This window comes from Salmo salar, chromosome 04 (genome assembly GCF_965601325.2).
Source record: "Salmo salar chromosome 04, fSalSal1, whole genome shotgun sequence".
Classification (NCBI taxonomy): Eukaryota; Metazoa; Chordata; class Actinopteri; order Salmoniformes; family Salmonidae; genus Salmo; species Salmo salar.
In genome coordinates this window covers 44675106-44693899 of record NC_138294.1, presented here as the reverse complement: position 1 = coordinate 44693899, position 18794 = coordinate 44675106, and the positions used below count along the sequence as shown (strand labels likewise).

Sequence of the window (18794 nt, the reverse complement as noted above, 5' to 3'; positions counted from 1 at the left end):
TTGTCAAATAATAATAATCATAGTAGTTGTCGAGGGTGCAACAAGTCAGTAACACAAGAGTAAGTGTCAGTTGGCTTTTTCATAGCCGATCTTTGAGAGTATCTCTACCGCTCCTGCTGTCTCTAGAGAGTTGAAAACAGCAGGTCTGGGACAGGTAGCACGTCCGGTGAATAGGTCAGGGTTCCAGCAGGTCTGGGACAACAGGTCTGGGACAGGTAGCACGTCCGGCGAACAGGTCAGGGTTCCATAGCTGCAGGCAGAACAGTTGGAACTGGAGCAGCAGCACGGCCAGGTGAACTGGGGACAGCAAGGAGTCATCAAGCCAGGTAGTCCTGAGGCATGGTCCTAGGGCTCAGGTCCTCCGAGAGAGAGAGAAAGAGAGAATTAGAGAGAGCATATTTAAATTCACACAGGACACCGGAAAAGACAAGAGAAATACTCCAGATGTGACAGACTGACCCTAGCCCCCCGACACAAACTACTGCAGCATAAATACTGGAGGCTGAGACAGGAGGGATCAGGAGACACTGTGGCCCCATCCGATGAAACCCCCGGACAGGGCCAAACAGGTAGGATATAACCCCACCCACTTTGCCAAAGCACAGCCCCCACACCACTGGAGGGATATCTCCAACCACCAACATACCATCCCGGGACAAGGCCGAGTATAGCCCACAAAGATCTCCGCCACGGCACAGCCCAAGGAGGGGCGCCAACCCAGACAGGAAGACCACGTCAGTGACTCAACCCACTCAAGTGACGCACCCCTCCCAGGGACGGCATGGAAGAACACCAGTGACTCAGCCCCCGTAATAGGGGTAGAGGCAGAGAATTCCAGTGGAAAGAGGGGAAACCGGCCAGGCAGAGACAGCAAGGGCAGTTCGTTGCTCCAGCCTTTCCGTTCACCTTCACACCCCTGGGCCAGACTACACTTAATCATAGGTCCTACTGAAGAGATATGTCTTCAGTAAAGACTTAAAGGTTGAGACTGAGTCTGCGTCTCTCACATGGGAAGGCAGACTATTCCATAAAAATGAAGCTCTATAGGAGAAAGCCCTGCCTCCAGCTGTTTGCTTACAAATTCTAGGAACAATTAGGAGGCCCGCGTCTTGTGACCGTAGCGTACGTGTAGGTATGTACGGCAGGACCAAATCGGAAAGATAGGTAGGAGCAAGCCCATGTAATGCTTTGTAGGTTAGCAGTAAAACCTTGAAATCAGCCCTTGCCTTAACAGGAAGCCAGTGTAGGGAGGCTAGCACTGGAGTAATATGATCAAATCTTTTGGTTCTAGTCAGGATTCTAGCAGCCGTATTTAGCACTAACTGAAGTTTATTTAGTGCTTTATCCGGGTAGCCGGAAAGTAGAGCATTGCAGTAGTCCAACCTAGAAGTAACAAAGGCATGGATTAATTTTTCTGCGTCATTTTTGGACAGAAAGTTTCTGATTTTTGCAATGTTACGTAGATGGAAAAAAGCTGTCCTTGAAACAGTCTTGATATGTTCTTCAAAAGAGAGATCAGGGTCCAGAGTAACGCCGAGGTCCTTCACAGTTTTATTTGAGACGACTGTACAACCATCCAGATTAATTGTCAGATTCAACAGAAGATCTCTTTGTTTCGTGGGACCTAGAACAAGCATCTCTGTTTTGTCCGAGTTTAAGAGTAGAAAGTTTGCAGCCATCCACTTCCTTATGTCTGAGACACAGGCTTCTAGCGAGGGCAATTTTGGGGCTTCACCATGTTTCATTGAAATGTACAGCTGTGTGTCATCCGCATAGCAGTGAAATTTAACATTGTTTTCGAATGACATCCCCAAGAGGTAAAATATATAGTGAAAACTATAGTGGTCCTAAAACGGAACCTTGAGGAACACCGAAATTTACAGTTGATTTGTCAGAGGACAAACCATTCAGAGACGAACTGATATCTTTCTGACAGATAAGACCTAAACCAGGCCAGAACTTGTCCATGTAGACCAATTTGGGTTTCCAATCTCTCCAAAAGAATGTGGTGATCGATGGTATCAAAAGCAGCACTAAGATCTAGGAGCACGAGGACAGACGCAGAACCTCGGTCTGACATCCATTAAAAGGTAATTTACCACCTTCACAAGTGCAGTCTCAGTGCTATGATGGGGTCTAAAACCAGACTGGAGCGTTTCGTGTACATTGTTTGTCTTCAGGAAGGCAGTGAGTTGCTGCGCAACAGCTTTTTCTAAAATTTGAGAGGAATGGAAGATTCGATATAGGCCGATTTAGTTTTTTAGAATTTCTGGGTCAAGATTTGGCTTTTTCAAGAGAGGCTTTATTACTGCCACTTTTAGTGAGTTTGGTACACATCCGGTGGATAGAGAGACGTTTATTATGTTCAACATAGGAGGGCCAAGCACAGAAAGCAGCTCTTTCAGTAGTTTAGTTGGAATAGGGTCCAGTATGCAGCTTGAAGGTTTAGAGGCCATGATTATTTTCATCATTGTGTCAAGAGATATAGTACTAAAACACTTTAGTGTCTCCCTTGATCCTAGGTCCTGGCAGGGTTGTGCAGACTCAGGACAACGGAGCTTTGGAGGAATACGCAGATTTAAAGAGGAGTCCGTAATTTGCTTTCTAATGATCATGATCTTTTCCTCAAAGAAGTTCATGAATTCATCACTGCTGAAGTGAGAGCCATCCTCTCCTGGGGAATGCTGCTTTTTAGTTAACTTTGCGACAGTATCAAAAAGACATTTCGGATTGTTCTTATTTTCCTCAATTAAGTTGGAAAAATAGGATGATCGAGCAGCAGTGAGGGCTCTTCGATACTGCACGGTAGTGTCTTTCCAAGCTAGTCGGAAGACTTCCAGTTTGGTGTGGTGCCATTTCCGTTCCAATTTTCTGGAAGCTTGCTTCAGAGCTCGTGTATTTTCTGTATACCAGGGAGCTAGTTTCTTATGACAAATGTTTTTAGTTTTTAGGGATGCAACTGCATCTAGGGTATTGCGCAAGGTTAAATTGAGTTCCTCGGTTAGGTGGTTAACTGATTTTTGTCCTCTGACGTCCTTGGGTAGGCAGAGGGAGTCTGGAAGGGCATCAAGGAATCTTTGGGTTGTCTGAGAATTTATAGCACGATTTTTTTATGCTTCTTGGTTGGGGTCTGAGCAGATTATTTGTTGCGATTGCGAAAGTAATAAAATGGTGGTCCGATAGTCCAGGATTATGAGGAAAAACATTAAGATCCACAACATTTATTCCATGGGACAAAACTAGGTCCAGAGTATGACTGTGGCAGTGAGTAGGTCCAGAGACATGTTGGACAAAACCCACTGAGTCGATGATGGCTCCAAAAGCCTTTTGGAGTGGGTCTGTGGACTTTTCCATGTGAATATTAAAGTCACCAAAAATTAGAATATTATCTGTGATGACTACAAGGTCCGATAGGAATTCAGGGAACTCAGTGAGGAACGCTGCATATGGCCCAGGAGGCCTGTAAACAGTAGCTATAAAAAGTGATTGAGTAGGCTGCATAGATTTCATGACTAGAAGCTCAAAAGACAAAAATGTCGTTGTTGTTTTTTAAGGGGGTAAATTTAATTTTGCTATCATAAATGTTAGCAACACCTCCGCCTTTGCGGGATGCGCGGGGGATATGGTCACTAGTGTAACCAGGGGGTGAGGCCTCATTTAACACAGTAAATTCATCAGGCTTAAACCATGTTTCAGTCAGGCCAATCACATCAAGATTATGATCAGTTCATTGACTATAACTGCCTTTTGAAGTGAGGGATCTAACATTAAGTAGTCCTATTTTGAGATGTGAGGTATCACAATCTCTTTCAATAATGGCTGGAATGGAGGTCTTTATACTAGTGAGATTGCTAAAGCGAACACCGCCATCTTTAATTTTGCCCAACCTAGATCGAGGCACAGACACGGTCTCAATGGGGATAGCTGAGCTGACTACACTGACTGTGCTAGTGGCAGACTCCACTAAACTGGCAGGCTGGCTAACAGCCTGCTGCCTGGCCTGCACCCTATTTCATTGTGGAGCTAGAGGAGTTAGAGCCCTGTCTATGTTCGTAGATAAGATGAGAGCACCCCTACAGCTAAGATGGAGTCCGTCACTCCTCAACAGGCCAGGCTTGGTCCTGTTTGTGGGTGAGTCCCAGAAAGAGGGCCAATTATCTACAAATTCTATCTTTTGGGAGGGGCAGAAAACAGTTTTCAACCAGCGATTGAGTTGTCAGACTGCTGTAGAGCTCATCACTCCCCCTAACTGAGAGGGGGCCAGAGACAATTAATCGATGCCTACACATCTTTCTAGCTGATTTTTTTTCTCTCTCTTTCTAGCTGATTTACACGCTGAAGCTATGTTGCGCTTGGTGACCTCTGACTGTTTCATCCTAACATCGTTGGTGCCGACGTGGATAACAATATCTCTATACTCTCTACACTCGCCAGTTTTAGCCTTAGCCAGCACCGTCTTTAGATTAGGATGATTAGTTTTTAGTCTAATACTGCGGATAATGGAGTCGCCAATGACTAGGGTTTTACATTTGTCAGAGCTAATGGTGGGAGCCTTCGGCGTCTCAGACCCCGTAACGGGAGGAGCAGAGACCAGAGAAGTTTCGGCCTCCGACTCGCTTAATGGGGACAACCGGTTGAAAGTTTCTGTCGGCTGAATAAGCGACACCGGTTGGGCATTCCTACAGCATTTCCCTCCAGAAGCCATGAGAAAGTTGTCCGGCTGCGGGGACCGTGCGAGGGGGTTTATACTAACGTTACTATCTGTACTTACTGGTGGCACAGACGCTGTTTCATCCTTTCCTACACTGAAGTTACCCTTGCCTAACGATTGCGTCTGAAGCTGGGCTTGCAGCACAGCTATCCTTGCCGTAAGTCGATCGTTCTCCTGTATATTATAAATAACGACTGCAATTAGAAGACATCATGTTAATGTTACTTAGCTTCGGCTGTTTGAAGTCCTGACGAACCATGTCCAGATAAAACCTCCGGGGTGAAAAAGTTGAATGAAAAAGTTCAGAACAAGAAAGTATAGGCTATATAGAACTAATGACGCATAAATTGATTCAATTAAATGAGGATTTCTATCAGCCCAATTGAGGTGTAGATTACATCTCACATTCCAGTTTTTGAACTTTATATTAACAAGGCAGCATGGGATTTATCTTTAGTCGACTCCGTGTAGCTAAAAGTCCACTTCAGGTATAATTCGAGGAGACGCTTGTGGATTTGACAACTCTAACGCAGTTTCACCTCCGACACCGCCAAAAAAAGCAGATTTTTAACATGTATTGACTCAGAGGTCTGAATAATTATGTAAATTAGATATTTCAAAGTTGAATTTTCAACCCCCCAAAAAAATTCTATAAACATAATTTTGTCATTATGGGGTATTGTGTGTAGATGGGTGAGATTTTTTTTTACATTTTGAAGTCAGGCTGTAACGCAACAAAATGTGGAATAAGTCAAGGGATATGAATACTTTCTGAAGGCACTGTAACATAAGCAGACAAACAGATAAGAGGGGCAGAGGACATTCATTGAAATTTGATGCACATTGGAAAAAGTCCAATGCTTTCACCATTGACTGGATATGGAGCCGTTCACGGATATTTTCGATTTTACTGTAGAATGCTCTTGTAGACTGGTACAAATTATGTGATAGCTAAAAATCAATTAAACTGTGTGTCCCTTGTGACATAACGAGTTTTTAATAACAGGCGGTGTTCCATGTGTTCTATTTCTCAGAATACTTGTTCCAAACGGGAGAATGGGGTCATAAGAAGTTCTGTGAATATAATTTAGTAAAAAATGTGGGGCGCACATCGAAATTCGGTCATCTTAAATGGTTGTATAAATTCGCCAGTTAACCAGAAGTGGAATCAATGCGCAGGGCCTCAAAATGTAAAGCCTAACCAATCGCATTTTGTGACTTTAAAGACCCGCAGCTTTGTTGATTGGAGCTGTTTGAAGGTAGGCCGCTTGGGCAGTTGGAGCGCAGAGCCCACTACCAACTTCATGTCGTCTTCGTAATTGGCACAAATGGCAGGTCCACATTAATGTAATAATAACCACCCCAATGATGTACAGTAATATAAAACGTGGTCTTGCTATCAATTGTCTGATAGTGACTTAGAGAAATAGAGGGACAAATAGAGAAAATGTAATCAGGCAACTGGATTAATAATAAATCAACTTTAATGCATGGAAAAAACTATGGGATGGATTCAATCCGTATTACTGTGGATCCGTCATTTCTGATTGAGCCGACATGTGCAGCGTGTACCATGAATGCAGTCTCTGCGACTGCGGGACCATTGCCTTTAATTGTCAATCGCGCAACAAAAAAAAAACGTATATTCAGTGCTACGGAATGAATAGAGCCCATACTTTCTTCTAAGGTTTCAGAGCTCTCATGTTGTTGTTGTTTTTCAGCCTGTCTACATACCTTTGAAGTGCATTACAGTTGAAATTGTCACCACACCCTCGGATAGTAAATGGTGAGATGGTGTCCCATGATTACATGTAGGAATCACAATTGATATGTCTTCTGCAACTTATTTAGGTGAGCTGAACTTGTGTAAACTGTGGGCTATTTAGGTGTGACTCAGCCAACAACACTGCAATGTATTTAATTCCCATCATCTCTAGTGAGGAAGGAGTAAGGAGCGGCAATGAAAAGGGGCACAAAGAGTCAGCGACCTCGGTGACATGTGAGAATGAGGAGGACATGGATGAAGGATTTACAGGGACTCTGCTGCCTGCGAGAGATGCTCCGTCATGGATGTGGGAGGGCTTCTCCATAGACGACTACAACCCAAAACCCAAACCCCAAGGTCCCCAACCAAAGATCATCACACCCAAACTGAACGAAGGTAAGAGATGCCTACCCAAAGTGACCGTGCCGCAGCCTTTCAAGATGACCCTGCGTGAGGAGAGCGAGGGGCAGAAGCAGAGGCAGCTTAGGAAGGCCTGGGAGGAGACTGGCAACAAGCCAACAGCCACGCTGCCTCGATTCAAAGCTAACCCTGTTTCCCAGTTACCCTTGTATGACAAGATTGTAGAGGAGTGTGAGAGGCAGCGAAATGTTCTCTATGAGAAACGGAGAGATCTCATGCTGGCCATGCAACAGCCCTTTAACTTGGGGTCAAAGGTTGCACATGGTTCTGCCAAGATGGCTGTAGCTGAGGGTGATGGAGAGGGAACAACAGCCAAGGAGGGAGGCGAGGGACCAAAGCCTGAGAGTTCAGTTCCTGTCCGCTCCTATAAGGACATACTGAAAAGATGTGCCCAGCTGGCTACTCGTCGTCCCCCTCCAACGAGAGTGGAGAAGAAGTTCACTTTCCAGCCCATCATCAACCGGACTATACCCGACTTTGGGAGGTTGCACCACAGGTTTGAGGACCGCCTCAGGAGCGTCAGACAGGGAATGCATTCCACTGTGCCACAGCCTTTTAGTTTCCAGGTGAACGCTGGAGGGGATCAGACTGTCAGTACGTCTAAGGAAACTCAGAAGCATGGCAAGAAGGACCCATGCCCCGTGGTGAAGTGGGACCTAGCTAGAATTCTGGCCAGCTCACAAAGACTTACCAAGTCTGCACTGCTACGAGAGGAGGCTATGAAGTATGTGCAGAGTATACTGAATTTCAGTTCTTAACTTGATGCAAATGTTTATTTTTAACTGTGTCAGGTTTCTATTTAGACTAATTAATACATCTTCTGCTGTTTACAGGAAGAGACTAGTAACGAGAGAGAAGAGACTGAGAGCAGAGCAGCAGAAGTCAGAAGCTAGCTGTAGTCTTCAGAAAGAGGTGGCCAAGTGGCTCAACGCCCAGAAACAGCGCAGTACTGCCAGGGCACAGCGGCAACAACAGAACTACAGGTATACCTCTTACGACCATGGAGTGGAGCTCACAGAATATTACTATACTGAACAATACTCAGCCCTCCCTCTGTGTAACTTAGGAAGGAGATGAAGGTGCGTAGTGCTGAGTATCAATCTGAGCTGGCAGACATGATGGAAAGAGTGAACAGCAGACCACTGCTGCTCCAGCGCCACTGGCAGGTCAGAGTTCAGCATAGAGTTGCAACTCAGCGGATATCCCTCCTTTACCAGTACACACTATTCAGCCACAGTGAAGTACCTCTAAGGTTGGGTGCCTACAACCATAGCAGCGGGAAGTAGCCCTCTGAAAAATCATAATAATAAAACATATATTAATAAAAAATAACATCTTCACAAAAGTAGCGCACTAGGCATTTACTAGTCCTGTATTAGCTGACCGATATAGCCGTCTGTAGCGCAGGCAAGCATCCCCCCAAACTACTTCTCGCGGCTATGCCTACAACTCCACATTGTTAGTGCCCGATCTCAAGAAGTGGAGATAACATCATAGGGTAATTGTGTTGTGTCCTGTCCAAAGACCCGGAGAGAGGCAGACAAGCGTTTCTCCCAGATCCTGGAGCGGGCTGGGCTGGACGAGGCTCTGCTGTGGAGCAAGGCTATGCTCCAGGAACAGGGCCAGCGTTTACAGCTGGAGGCCACAGAGGAAGCCTAGGAGGGCACTGATACTGATCTGCATGAGGAGCTTGCAGACTCCTCTGTGGGATGAACCCTGACAAAGACAACATGTTTTTACTAGTGTATTAAATTACAAGTGTTCGATCACATTCAAATTGTATGTTGCATCTCTCTACCATCTTATATCAGTGCATTCTTTGAGAAGTCACACTGTTGATATGCAACTGTGAAATGCAACTGTTCAGGGAAGTCAGGAACCAATACACGCAGTCAGTCAGGAAAGCAAAGGCTAGCTTTTTCAAACAGAAATTTGCATCCTGTAGCTCTAACTCCAAGTTTTGGGACACTGTCAAGTCCATGGAGAACAAGATCACCTCCTCCCAGCAGCCCACTGCACTGAGGGTAGGTAACACGGTCACCACCGATAAATCCATGATAATCGAAAATTTAAATAAGCATTTCTCTACGGCTGGCCATGCTTTCCTCCTGGCTACCCCTACCCCGGCCAACTGCTCCGCACACCTCGCAGCTACTTGCCCGAGCCTCCCCAGCTTCTCCTTCACCAAAATCCAGATAGCAGATGTTCTGAAAGAGCTGCAAAACCTGGACCCGTACAAATCAGCTGGGCTAGTCAATCTGGACCCTCTCTTACTAAAACTATCCGCCTCCATTGTTGCAACCTCTATTACCAGTCTGTTCAACCTCTCTTTCGTATCATCCGAGATCTCTAAAGATTGGAAAGCTGCTGCGGTCATCCCCCTCTTCAGAGGTGACACTCTAGACCCAAACTGTTATAGACCTATATCCATCCTGCCCTGCCTTTCTAAAGTCTTCGAAAGCCATTTAGAATCCCACCGTACCTTCTCCGCTGTGCAATCTGGTTTCCGAGCTGGTCATGGGTGCACCTCAGCCACGCTCAAGGTACTAAACGATATCATAACCGCCATCCATAAAAGACAGTACTGTGTAGCCGTCTTCATCGACCTGGCCAAGGCTTTCGACTCTGTCAATCATGGTATTCTTATCGGCAGACTCAATAGCCTTGATTTCTCAAATGACTGCCTCGCCTGGTTCACCAACTACTTCGCAGACAGAGTTCAGTGTGTCAAATTGGAGGGCCTGTTGTCCGGACCTCTGGCAGTCTCTATGGGGGTACCACAGGGTTCAATTCTCGGGCAGACTTTTTTTCTGTATATATCAACGATGTCGCTCTTGCTGCGGGTGATTACCTGATCCACCTCTACGCAGACGACACCATTCTGTATACATCTGGCCCTTCTTTGGACACTGTGCTAACTAACCTCCAAACGAGCTTCAATGCCATACAACACTCCTTCCGTGGCCTCCAACTGCTCTTAAACGCCAGTAAAACCAAATGCATGCATTTTCAACCGTTCGCTGCCCGCACCCACCCGCCCGACTAGCATCACTACACGGTTCTGACCTAGAATATATGGACAACTACAAATACCTAGGTGTCTGGCTAGCCTGTAAACTCTCCTTCCAGACTCATATCAAACATCTCCAATCCAAAATCAAATCTAGAGTCGGCTTTCTATTTCGGAACAAAGCCTCCTTCACTCACGCCGCCAAACTTACCCTAGTAAAACTGACCATCCTACCGATCCTCGACTTCGGCGATGTCATCTACAAAATAGCTTCCAATACTCTACTTAGCAAACTGGATGCAGTCTATCACAGTGCCATCCGTTTTGTTACCAAAGCCCCTTATACCACCCACCACTGCAACCTGTATGCTCTAGTCGCCAGACCCACTGGCTCCAGGTCATCTATAAGTCTATGCTAGGTAAAGCTCCGCCTTATCTCAGCTCACTGGTCACGATAACAACACCCACCCGTAGCACACGCTCCAGCAGGTATATCTCACTGGTCATCCCCAAAGCCAACACCTCCTTTGGCCGCCTTTCCTTCCAGTTCTCTGCTGCCAGTGACTGGGACGAATTGCGAAAATCGCTGAAGCTGGAGACTTATATTTCCCTCACTAACTTTAAACATCAGCTATCTGAGCAGCTAACTGATCGCTGCAGCTGTACATAGTCCATCTGTAAATAGCCCACCCAATCTACCTACCTCATCCCCATATTTTTTACTTTTCTGCTCTTTTGCACATCATCATCTGCTCAACTATTACTCCGGTGTTAATCTGCAAAATTGTAATTACTTTGCTACTATGGCCTATTTATTGCCTTACCTCCTCACGCCATTTGCACACACTGTATATAGACTTTTTTTTCTCTATTGTGTTATTGACTGTACGCTTGTTTATTCCATGTGTAACTCTGTGTCGTTTGTGTCGCACTGCTTTGCTTTATCTTGGCCAGGTCGCAGTTGTAAATGAGAACTTGTTCTCAACTAGCTTACCTGGTTAAATAAAGGTGAAATATATATATTTTTTAATTCACTGTCCTCTCCTCTGTAAGGACAAGAATGTAATGGCTTCTAGGACAAGAGCTAATGGGGTTTGATAATAGCTACTATAATTGTACCTCCAGCTGTTTGCATTAGCTAACAGATATGGTAGAGAGATAGAGGTAGAAGCTTCTTTGTCTTTCTGGGGGAAAAAATAATTTATTTTTCAAACCATCAGAATGTCAAGGAGACAGCTACCAGACTTTTCCAAAAACTGTCTCCATGAAAGCTGAATTATTGTGTATAAAATGCAATAAGGTAGTAAAAAAATCACAATACAGTATAAAAACAATATAAAAACTGTAATAAAAAGAAATACAATGGTAAAATAATTTCAAGAACCTTCAACTGCAGCCGCAAATACCATCAAAAGCCATGATGACACTGGCTCTCATGAGGAAGGCCACAGGAAAGGAAGACCCAGAGTTACCTCTGCTGCAGAGGATACATTTATTAGAGTTAACTGCACCTCCGATTGCAGCCCAAATAAATGCTTCAGAGTTCAAGTAACAGACACATCTCAACATCCACTGTTCAGAGGAGACTGAGTGAATCAGGCCTTCATGGTCGAATTGCTGCAGAGAAACCACTACTAAAGGACACCAATAATAAGAAGAGACTTGCTTGTGCCAAGAAACACAAGCAATGGACCGTAGACCGGTGGAAACCTGTCCTTTATCTGATGAGTCCAAATTTGAAATTCTTGGTTCCAACCGCCGTGTCTTTGTGAGACGCAGAGTAAGTGAACGGATGATCTCCGCATGTGTGGTTCCCACCGTGAAGCATGGAGGAGGAAGTGTGATGTTGTTGGGGTGCTTTGCTGGTGACACTGTCTGTGATTTATTTAGAATTCAAGGCACACTTAACCAGCACGGCTACCACAGTATTCTGTAGCAATACGCCATCCCCTCTGGTTTGCGCTTAGTGGGACTATCAGTTGTTTTTCAGCAGGACAATGACCCAACACATCTCCAGGATGTGTAAGGGCTATTTGACCAAGGAGAGTGAGTGAGTGCTGCATCAGATGACCTGGCCTCCACAATCACCTGACCTCAACCCAGTTGAGATGCTTTGGGATGAGTTGGACCACAGAGTGAAGGAAAAGCAGCCAACAAGTGCTCAGCATATGTGGGAACTCCTTCAAGGCTGTTGTAAAAGCATTCCTCATGAAGCTGGTTAAGAGAATGCCAAGAGTGTGCAACGTTGTCATCAAGGCAAAGGGTGGCTACTTTGAAGAATGTCAAATAGTAAATATATTTTGGATTTGTTTAACACCCTTTTGGTTATTACATGATTCCATATGTGTTATTTCATAGTTCTGATGTCTTCACTATTATTCTTCAATGTAGAAAATAATAAAAAACAAAGAAAAACCTTGGAATGAATAGGTGTGTCCAAACTTTTGACTGGTACTGTACGTTTGCTTTGGCATTAATGAACATGTGTATAATCCATTTCTATTCAGCGAGTAACACAAATACACTCTTAGAAAAAAATAGTTCCAAAAGGGTTATTTGGCTGTCCCCATAGAACCCTTTTTGGCTCCAGGTAGAACCCTTTTCTTTTCACAGAGGGTTCTACATGGAACCCAAAAGGATTCTGCCTGGAATCAAAAAGGCTTCTTCAAAGGATTCTCCTATGGGGACAGCCGAATAACCCTTTTAGGTTCAAGATGGCAGTCTATTTTATAAGAGTGTTTGGTTGGAGTGGTGTGTGGAAGGTAGTGTTCTCTAAAGCAGGTTCCTCAGCAGGAAGGAGAGGGCTGCGCCTAGAGACAGACCCAGAGCCAGGAAGAAGGTCATCAAGGCCCCAGCTGTCTCGCAGTCTTTAGACCTCACCAACCTGGGAAAGAGAACAGGGATCAGGAGGACAGCTCAGGTCCTGAGGAACACGTTGCAAACCGTACAGATTGTTACTACAGTGTAATAACATGTTAAATTAAACAAAACAAACAACAAAAAAACGGTTAATGGAACAATTTGACAAAACTGGGAATGTCCGGGAAGATATCAATTCTGTGACTCACTGAGGTGCGTAGGACATGCAGAGACAGATGAAGTATCCATTGGACACGGCGAATAATGTCATGATGGCAACGAAGGCAACGTCATGGGAGAACAGGACTGGCAGGTACTGGCGGTTGTCAGTATTACACAGCATGATGAGAGGGATGAAGACCACACGGGACACCACGAGCACAGGGAACAGACTGCTTTGCTTTGAGGGCTGTGGACGGATAAAGAGAGAGACACTATTAAAAAGAGAAACATACTCTGAGGCATTGGAGCAGCAATTTAATGCGGTTATTGGTAGTAAAGACAGACAGAAAGAGGGCAGAAATGTCAGACTCACCCACTGAACCATAGAGGTGACACTGCGGCCAATCAGGTCCATGGCGTTAAAGACGATGAAGCAGCAGACACAGAGAAAGTATCGGTCTGAAAGAAACAGGTGTGAGGCAGATGTCCAACCACAACTGGACATTATAATACTAGGCAGTTATGTGTTATTCTCCCAACTGTTTGCTCACCCCACTCCTTGTTTCCATACACACTCTTCACTTTTACTGTGACAGCGGGGAAAACCGACAGTGTAACAGCCAGCACACACGTCACACAGAGGGCCATCACCCAAATCTGTACAACAGTAACAAAGTGTGAGAGAAATGTTTGAGAAAATGTAGATTTAAAAAAAAATTAAAAATAAATGGAGATTGGAATGACAGTGGGATACGGAACAAGGCACCTTTTTGAAGACTGCCAGGACAGATGACCTGGTGTGACTGTCCGTCTGTTTCATCATGAACAGGGCTTCTTTGGTCCTACTGGCCTCAAAATCACCATTTGATATTATGGGTTCATTGTTGTAGCCTTTCAGGTCACCATTGGCCAAAGCTTCTTTTTCTTTGACTTTGAGAATAGGAGAAAAAAATCGTCAGGACTCTGGCAACTGCACCGATTTGACCGTGATAAAGACAGTGACAACTTGTTCAAGCATTATATCGTTTTGAAGACATAGCTGAAAACAAACAAACATATTAAGGAAAATCCCTGCACATAAGTGAATTAACTATTAGTAATAATAGCTCTTGGATATGGTATAATGTATGTGTTATTAGTTAAGGATGGAATATAATGTTCCACAAACCTACCTGCACTTTCGAGAGGCTCGTTTACGGTCGCCAGTTGGTCACGGTGACTTTTACTTTTCTCAAAGTAAAACCGGGCAAACTCCTAGAACCCAACACCAAATCTCATGAGTACATTCCTCTGTAATGTCCTAAGCAACCGTAGTGGAACTTACTATTGCTCTCTTGTCATGATCGGTGTAGCCACTCACCAGGTGTGGCAGTAGTAAGTAGCTGAGCAAAGTGAGCAGAGTGGCCACACAGGGGGTTACGAAGTACCCAAGAGCAGCACTGGCTTTGTCTGTTTTACCTACACAGAGAGAAAGAGAAACTCAGTACTAAATAGAGTGAAAAGACAAGTTGACGTAAAAACAGAGTCAAATCTATCCTGGCAGGCGGAGCTGAGATGTTTCCCACCAAACAGGATGTGGTGACCAGTTATTCAGTTGAGTGAAGCTGAAGCATAACACCACAGTTTGAGCCTGCTCTTCCAGTTATGCTAATGCCAGATTGTGTGTCTTAAGCCTGTTCAGTGTTGATTACGGTCAGGCTCAAACAACTGTGCCCATGCCCCTATAAGCTTACTGTTTGCAAACCCAGTGCCTTACTTGCAAACAGAAGTACGGCATTTTGCGTAACATTGTGAGCAAATGCCATTAGCAAAAGACCTGTTTTAGTGAACCTGTTACTACATTAAGGAGAAGGAGGTCATGTTGATTGAGTGTGCTTGGGTGTGTCATTGTGTTCGTTGTTAGTGTGTGTAGTGAGGTGATATGTTGTGGGTAAGGAAGTGCAGTACTCACTGAGGATAGAGAGCAGACTGGCCAGGGAAGCGAAGATCCCTGCCAGTCCCTGACCACTCATAAACAATGTGCTGTACTTCGGGGGGAGCATTCCTACCAGCCCAAACAGACTGCCCTGGAGCACAGCTCCAAAAGCTAGAGAAGGGTAGGAAGAGGGGACGTGTGTGAGTATTTCCACATAAAATTCTGATTGGAACACATTTTCAGCAGACAAATAGTCAAAACAATGATGGTGCTACCTCTGATTCTGAACGATATAATACGTGATCCATAGACACAGGAAGGCAGGTGGGAACCAACTCACAGTTGATGAACCAGATAGTTGCCATGGTAATGGAGAAGAAGCTGTCGGGCTGCATGGGCACCTTGACCATAATGGCCGTGAGGAGGAAGAGGAAGAGGATGGAGACCAGACTGACAGCAATCCGGACCTTCTCTCTGATACTAACGCAACACAGGGAAAAAGAAGGTTGGGTTAGACCACTACACTAAACTAGACCTCCCATTCAAAAAGAGAGGTGTGGAATCAAACGTAACACGCACAGAACTATGTAGCATGTCGCTCACCACTGATACAGGAAAGAGTTGGCCAGGGTGAAGAGGAGCAGGGGCAGCTGGGATAGAAGGGTCATAAAGCTGGCAAATTCGTAGTCTTTAGTAACTGGGGTCGTTCCATTAGTAACTGGGGTCGTTCCATTAGTAACTGGGGGCGTTCCATTAGTAACTGGGGACGTTCCGTAACTTGACGGGGTCCCTTTGAGGCGGTCGTCGAAATACTTCAGCAGAAAACAATGGGAGAACAGAGGTGACATTAGCTGAAGCCCCCTACTCTTATCATACGGCAAACTAATAATAGACTGTACGTTTGCCTGAAAGTGTAATATTCAGTTAAAATGTTTATTGTTTGTGGTTCCTCAGTGTTTGTGTGTGTGTGTCTGGTTGTGATGAGGTAGAGGAGCTGTGTGGTACCTCAGTGGCGGTGATGAAGAAGTTCCATGGCAGCAGTGTCCCCAGTCCCAGGATAAAGATGATGACGGCCACAGCACTGCCTCTGTTAGAGGAGAGAAGACATCACTCACATCTCACATAGCAACCACTCCTACATCCGCTGGTAGCACTGCGTTTTAAGGTAGGTTACTGTTTCCACTGGTATTTACTTTGTATTTCATAGGAATGTATGTAGTACGAATGGGTATTTTCTATGGTGCCTTGTGATGCTTAATGTATCCCAAAGAAACAAGTCTTTTCTTGTTTTTTACTGAGCAATTACTGATATATCATGTAATTTCTTCTGATTCCCATGGACCAGTGCTCAGATGAACAATATGGTATGTCACACCCTGATCTGTTTCACCTATCTTCGTGCATGTCTCCACCCCCCTCCAGGTGTCGCCGATCTTCCCCATTATCCCCAGTGCATTTATACCTGTGTTCTCTGTTTGTCTGTTGCCAGTTCGTCTTGTCTCGTCAAGCCTACCAGTCCTAGTCTCTGTTTTCTATCCCTCCCGGTTCCGACCTTTTCTGCCTGCCTGCCCTCGACCAGCCGATTGCCTGCCCCTTGTATTTTAATATATATCAGAGACTGGAACCATCTGCCTCCTGTGTCTGCATCTGGGTCTCGCCCTGTGCCGTTATATGGTGACTAAATGAAGAAGCACGTGAAAGCTGCTCCCTACAAGGTTTTTGTCTCGGATGATTCAACCAATGAAAAGTGACTAAACTCACCGGTCCACAGGGGCATTCTTCTGGGTAGTCATCCTGATACTTTTGAGTCTGTACACAAACACGGGACAGAGGATAGCTTCAGAACGTGTCACTCTTTTACATACCGTTGTGTTGAAAATCCCCCCCCCCCCCCATTTTATTCTTAATCAGTCGTATTTGACAAGAAATAACACCATATTTTTGCTCTTGGTGATTTCAGCATGTTCTAAAAAGTCTCCAACTTAAAAAGGAGTTAACCATGTCCAGTCCCCTCCCACCATCATTTCTACAACATAATTTCCTTGTCTTCTGCCATGTTCAGAAGCTGGTATCTGAGGTTAGACAAGGCTACTTTCTGAATGAACCATGTGGTTAAAAGAGGCTTTCCACGTGGCTTCTGAAACGAAGTATTCAACGACAGAACTTTGAGATTAAATGAGTATTATTATACAGGATGTTAGACCTATACAACATCTCAAAATGAACTGTTTTATTACTGACATGGAGAAAAACGTGTTCCATTACTTCGGCTAATACCGGTTTATTATACTATTGTCATTAACTTCAGGTCATAGCCTATACAGCCTTAATTATAACGCTCTAGATCTGATCAGAAATGAGATCCTTCCCGATGGACTATAAAATCTTAGGGTAGCCCACACCTGTCGACTCACACTCACCACCTCTTATGCTTCAGATCGAAAATATCGAATTATATTGACTTAAATCCTTGGTTTCCGCACCACGGGTGGCTCCTCGTAGAACAGCGCGTAGACGATATGACTCGTACAACAACGTAACAACAGTAGCTAGCTAGCTATACGCTGCGCATGTCGCTCTTTTATGTACAGACCAATTGAAAGGATTTTTTTGGCTTGTCTGCATTGTTTTTGCGGGCTATTCATTTGATTTATTCTCATACAGTTAAAAACATGTAACACATTCAACGATACAGCATCTTATTCAAAACTCAAGCAACAGGGCAGTAGTAGCTGAGTGAAGACATAAACTAGACGGTCAGAGAAGAAGTGCCCCGATGCGGCACTATTAAAATTGGACAAATAAAGCACAATTCTTCATTTCTAGATCACAAACAAATTCTCGGCGAATAAAAAAGCAGTCTATAGTTTGGCGACTGAAGGCGATTTGAGCTGTTCTTCACGGTGCATGGGTTTATATCACCGTGCAAAAAAAAGAAAACACAGCCAAATGAAAAGAAATGCCAACAAAATAATAAAAGCAACGTATGTTAAACATTAAACTCACCAGTTAGAGTCGAATTGTTTTGTAGCTGGTATTGTCTTTGCGATGCTGACAACGCGCTCAATGAAGTGAACGCTTTTCGAAATTTAGCGCGAATCCTTGACAGAGAAGTATTTCCTGTACATGGGAGCGCCAATTTTGAGAGCGCCTATTGGCTGTGCACAGTTTGTTGATGGGGTGGAAAAGTGCCCAATTGTCATACTTGAGTAAAAGTAAACATACCTTGATAGAAAATGACTAAAGTGAAAGTGAGCCACTCAGTAAAATACTACTTGAGTAAAAGTCAAAAATTATTTGGTTTTAAATATACTTAAGTATCAAAAGTACATGTAATTGCTAAAAGATACTTAAGTATTAAAAGAAAAAGTAAGAGTATAAATAATTTCAAATTCATTTCAAATTCCTTATATTAAGCAAACCAGAGGGCACAATTTTCTTGTTTGTTAAATGTATTGATAGCCAGGGGCTATGGAGCCAGATACCTGCCAAAAGGTTGAACGTACATATTGTTAGGATTGTAAGAAAATCCATATGTTAAATGTTAGGATCATAAGAAAAGCCATGCGTGAAACATGGCTATCAGCAGAGCCTTGTGCGAAAGTTTCTACTGACAGTTGAGATGTACAAACTATGGCATAAAGGGACGACGAGCGGATAAGAAGCAATCTGTAATTAATGAGTGAGCTAGTCAATATAACTATTTGTTCAGCACTTTTGAAATGTACAGCAATAGAATTCAGAACATGGGCCGTTCTTACAGTATTCTCCCTGTACACCAAGTCAGAACCGTAGGATAAATAAAGGAGGCATATACGCAGGCAATGAAAGCTCTTACAAAATGTGTTGATCACGTTTCTATAAAACAGGCTATAGGCTACATATGCATCACCAAGTCAGAACAGTAGGCTAAGTTATGAGGGGGAAAGGGACCACATTTTAGGGTGAGGCA

The 18794-nt window shown here is 44.3% G+C and overlaps 2 protein-coding genes across 3 annotated transcripts; one reads left to right on the top strand and one right to left on the bottom strand.

Annotated features, from left to right (window-relative positions):
* Positions 1-6622: 6622 nt before the first annotated feature.
* On the top strand, positions 6623-11237 carry LOC106602983 (protein FAM161A). The gene is made up of 2 exons (XM_045716896.2): positions 6623-7620; positions 7730-11237. Exons 1-2 carry the CDS (start codon positions 6623-6625, stop codon positions 7971-7973), a joined length of 1242 nt encoding a protein of 413 aa, XP_045572852.1. The 3' UTR covers positions 7974-11237.
* LOC106602982 (equilibrative nucleoside transporter 2) lies at positions 11232-17981 on the bottom strand. Of its 2 annotated transcripts, none has more exons than XM_014196073.3 (13): positions 17849-17981; positions 16604-16651; positions 15848-15929; positions 15446-15654; positions 15183-15322; positions 14879-15013; positions 14288-14385; positions 14100-14181; positions 13694-13857; positions 13479-13584; positions 13301-13386; positions 12975-13174; positions 11232-12790 (listed from the first exon to the last, which is right to left on the bottom strand). In XM_014196073.3, the coding sequence occupies exons 2-13, from the start codon at positions 16633-16635 to the stop codon at positions 12679-12681; spliced, it is 1446 nt and encodes a 481-aa protein (XP_014051548.2). In that variant the 5' UTR covers positions 16636-16651; positions 17849-17981; the 3' UTR covers positions 11232-12678. The 2 variants fall into 2 exon arrangements, with proteins under 2 accessions (XP_014051548.2, XP_014051547.2); XM_014196072.3 differs by lacking the exon at positions 17849-17981 and adding an exon at positions 17263-17374.
* Between the last annotated feature and the right edge of the window lie 813 nt (positions 17982-18794).

Coding starts and splice junctions, on each gene's coding strand:
- LOC106602983 (XM_045716896.2), top strand. CDS start 6,623: ATGTATTTAATTCCCATCATCTCTAGTGAGGAAGGAGTAAGGAGCGGC. Junction 7,621..7,729: donor CTACGAGAGGAGGCTATGAA/GTATGTGCAGAG, acceptor TGCTGTTTACAG/GAAGAGACTAGTAACGAGAG.
- LOC106602982 (XM_014196073.3), bottom strand. CDS start 16,635: ATGACTACCCAGAAGAATGCCCCTGTGGACCG. Junction 15,323..15,445: donor AACTCTTTCCTGTATCAGTG/GTGAGCGACATG, acceptor GTGTTGCGTTAG/TATCAGAGAGAAGGTCCGGA. Junction 13,175..13,300: donor TCACCTCTATGGTTCAGTGG/GTGAGTCTGACA, acceptor ATCCGTCCACAG/CCCTCAAAGCAAAGCAGTCT.